This window comes from Adiantum capillus-veneris, chromosome 22, assembly GCF_014529385.1.
Source record: "Adiantum capillus-veneris isolate H3 chromosome 22, ASM1452938v2, whole genome shotgun sequence".
Taxonomy (NCBI): domain Eukaryota; kingdom Viridiplantae; phylum Streptophyta; class Polypodiopsida; order Polypodiales; family Pteridaceae; genus Adiantum; species Adiantum capillus-veneris.
The window spans coordinates 110299514-110303149 of NC_140952.1; the positions used below are offsets into that span (position 1 = coordinate 110299514).

The 3636-nt window shown below is 43.4% G+C and overlaps 1 protein-coding gene across 1 annotated transcript; it reads right to left on the reverse strand.

The window, feature by feature from the left end:
• Window positions 1-1637: 1637 nt before the first annotated feature.
• LOC147430010 (EID1-like F-box protein 2) lies at window positions 1638-2817 on the reverse strand. Its single transcript, XM_086496204.1, has one exon. The coding sequence runs from the start codon at window positions 2451-2453 to the stop codon at window positions 1716-1718; it is 738 nt and encodes a 245-aa protein (XP_086352330.1). The 5' UTR covers window positions 2454-2817; the 3' UTR covers window positions 1638-1715.
• Window positions 2818-3636: the final 819 nt, after the last annotated feature.

Here is a 3636-nt window from a genome sequence, read left to right on the forward strand (position 1 = left end):
TTAAGTGTACCACTACTATACTACAACATGATAACATAGAATGTACAATTTTGCAAACAAGGTGGCCATGAAATTGCACCTCCTAATGTACTCCTAATGTAGAGACATCACATTTGCTGTATTTGTAGCCTTCAAACTTCATGGATGCATCAAGATTTCCTTGGTGATTTCTTCAAACCATACAAGCCTCTCTTGGGCTCACACCAAGTTTCGTTTGCCTTTCTCAGCAAACCCCAGTATTACAACCTCATGAAGATCAACCTATTGGTAAAGTTGAGAATAATAGGTTTAACAAAGTACATTAACATCAAATGGATCTTGTTAATACAAATTTGGTCCGACGAGGTAAATTTCAAAATTTGTAGGTAGGGTTACACTAAATCTAGGTTTCTCCCTAGCATTAGTGCTGAGCTTTCTACCTACACCACGAAGAAGAGTTCACAATGGCAAAAAGACAAGCATAGGGGGAAGAGACATAACACTGAACAGTTACTCCCATTTAAGTAAGAAATGGCATAAATAAAAAAGCAAAGGATCAATTACGCATTACTACCACCTATAAATCGAGGGGATACCCTATTGAGGACACTAGAAGAATGAAGATATAATAGTATGACAATTGGGCACCCAGCTAATGAATTGGCCAAAATGGCTAAAAATGGATACACAACCTCAACGGCCACCTAAACGAGTTAAGTGCCACCATTCATGGTGGACAATTACTCATGCACCGGCTCCCCCATACACCGTGTATTTGAAGGCCCTCTCAAAATTCGAAAGCTTGAGAGAAACGACTTGTCGAAGGTTAGATAGAAGATACAATACGTCCTTGCGAAGAGGTTAAGACATAAGTCCTCTAACTCCAACCGTAAGATGGCAGCCCCACACACTGCTCTCCAAATTCATATATTGAAAAAGCTCTAAACTTCGAAAGAGGGTGCTTCAACCACCCTCCAAAAGCGAGCTTTCATAGCTATAGCTAGTTATATAATCTAAACCAAACCTTACGGAGGTGTGTGTCCTTGAGAGGGGTGACAATGCGCACAGCAAGCACATGGAGCACGTTATTTGGAGAGCCTCCAAAATTGAAAGGATTACAGGGAGCTCTCTAAGAAACCCTCTACCTGGAATACACCATAAAATGTGCAACCTTTGTAGTGTGGTCATACTTTCCAATTTGGAAGGTCCTCCACAGGTGATTTTAGGGGGCACATGGGGAAGACATCTTAAGGCGTTAAATTCCAAGGTCTATCCATGTTAATCATCAAACAAGAAGTCTTGTAATCCCTTCCATCCGTGTCTTGCACATTCAAGGCTTGTATTGTTCCCTACTGATGGGCCTATGTGCAATATGGGACTACACTGTAATGGTAAATATAGGTTTATTGTGTTTGCAGACATTTTTCTCAATGTGATTTCCAACTGTCCATTACATTAGACATGCAGAAAGAACGAAAGAAGTAGATTTACAAGATTTCTAAAGCAGTTTGTTACTTCCCTTGAATTGACAGAACATGGCTACACACACACAACTCCCCGCAGATATAAATGTTTCAGATTGTACCTGATGAAGCTGTTCAAAAATATGATAAAGAGTTGCTTTGAATAAACTTAGTTTTGCATTAGCAGGAGCATAATGAAGATAGCAAAGCCAACTAATGACAAATTTGAATTTGAAAGAATACAAAAAAAATCCGTTCCTTCAACGCAATACCCTAATCTTCCTCAGATGAAACTTCATCATCTGAAAGGTGTAAGAGTGAGCAGCGACCATACAAATGGCCATTTACACACACAAAATACTCGACATCTCTATGCGCACCCAACCTTCTATGGGAGCTCTTTGGTATCATATTTGCATTCAACAAACTCCATACAGAAGTATAGCAATAAGGGCAAATCTTGTTCGGTTCAAACTTCACAGACAGTCCAACTAGCAATTTTAATGTTTTTGAGGATGAAAAGGATTTGAAAACACCTCTAAACAGGCCAATATCATCCTCCCCATTCTTGCCAAGGTGCTCACAAGGGTCACTAATGTAAAGTACATCAGCTCTGCATTCAGGGAGAAGAAAGCTGAGTCCAGAAGTCTTTGAAAACCTCGAAATTCGAACAAAATGACCCGGCACGGTTTTTGAACACACATGCTGAGACTCGTGACACCCAGCACAATAAATCATAAGCTTGCCAATAGCATTCCACTCCTCTTCCACTATGCCCCGCGCTGTTGCTCGCAAATCTGAGACCATCCTATGGGCCCTTGATAAGCAGAACTCTTTCCAAAGGCGCTTTGCAAGATCTCGGAACCACCGACATACCTGCGCCAGCGAGGTTATCAAAAAAGGGTTCCAATTCTGAGCCTTGACAACCAACAAGAGGGCCTGCTCTTTCAAGGTACCTTCCATGCAAACACAGGTAAAAGAATGAACGCATCGTCGGCGTTTAGCCTGCATTTCTGCACGTACCCTTTCCACAAGTTGAATGGAACGATTCTGCAGGTACCCTATGCGATCTTTTTGAGAGCAAGGTATTGCCTTCTGTTTAATACAAGGATGCGGCGGCCTCTTCCACAAGAGTTCTACCTTTACTAAGCTGCAGACGAGTGCATGTAATCATGGTCATAGGGAACAGCATGACTCGATAGGGCCACAAGGATGACTGATGCAAAGTCACTGACGCCGCAAAGGTAACCAAAGTCTTTGCATCTCCCCATATACAACCCCACCATCATCAGCACAGAGGTGAACAACAGAAAACTCGAAAACAAAACTTCAAAAATGTTCGAAGAAGCAGACATGAGAGCAGAGCAGAGAAATGACTTACATGGAGATGATCTGCTCTGCTACTGAAGGTTTTGCAGCCTTTCGAGCTCCATCGTGTTGATGTCTGAATATAAATTGGGGGAAAGGGCAAAGCGACTCCGAAAGAGAGTCTGCATGAGAATGCATGTGTTTGTGTGTGTGTGTGTGTGAGAGAGAGAGAGAGAGAGAGAGAGAGAGAGAGAGCGTGATCGAAGGGTTTTAACATTGCACGATCATCACAAAGAGATCAACAAAAACCTTCTAGACTCTACTTCTATTACGTGGCGAGCTGAGAGTGGTTATCGTCATGGCCCCACTCTACCGACCGCGGCACTTTGCACTCTCTCACTCCATGGAAGAATGGGCTATTGCATTAGGCCTACGTTTGCACACGAGAAAAGTTGATGAAGATTCCAAAAACGGCATGTGCGATCGATTTGGTTCTCAACCTCATCCCTTGGGTTGTAACTTGTGGATTCAAGTGGGAGGAGCGGCAAGGGGGCAAAGAAAGCTCGGGTAGTGGAGTTTACATTTTTCCCGAGTCTACTTTGCCTAGGATCTATGGTGCTCAATCATCCCAGTGTAGATCCCATCCCTCCCCCACCCCCCCCAATTGCACGTGTAAGATATAGTTTGTGTGTGTGTGTGTGTGTGTGTGTGTTGCGGGGGGGGGGGGGGGGGGGGGGGGGGGGGGGGGCGGGGGGTGTCATTCATAATACATATTGGCACAAAATGATCTTTTCAAACGAAGAGATACATATCTTTGAGTCCTCGAACCCCCCTTCCCCCTTCTGGGAAGCAGGAATGAAGCACTTCTAACATGTTCTAGGCACTT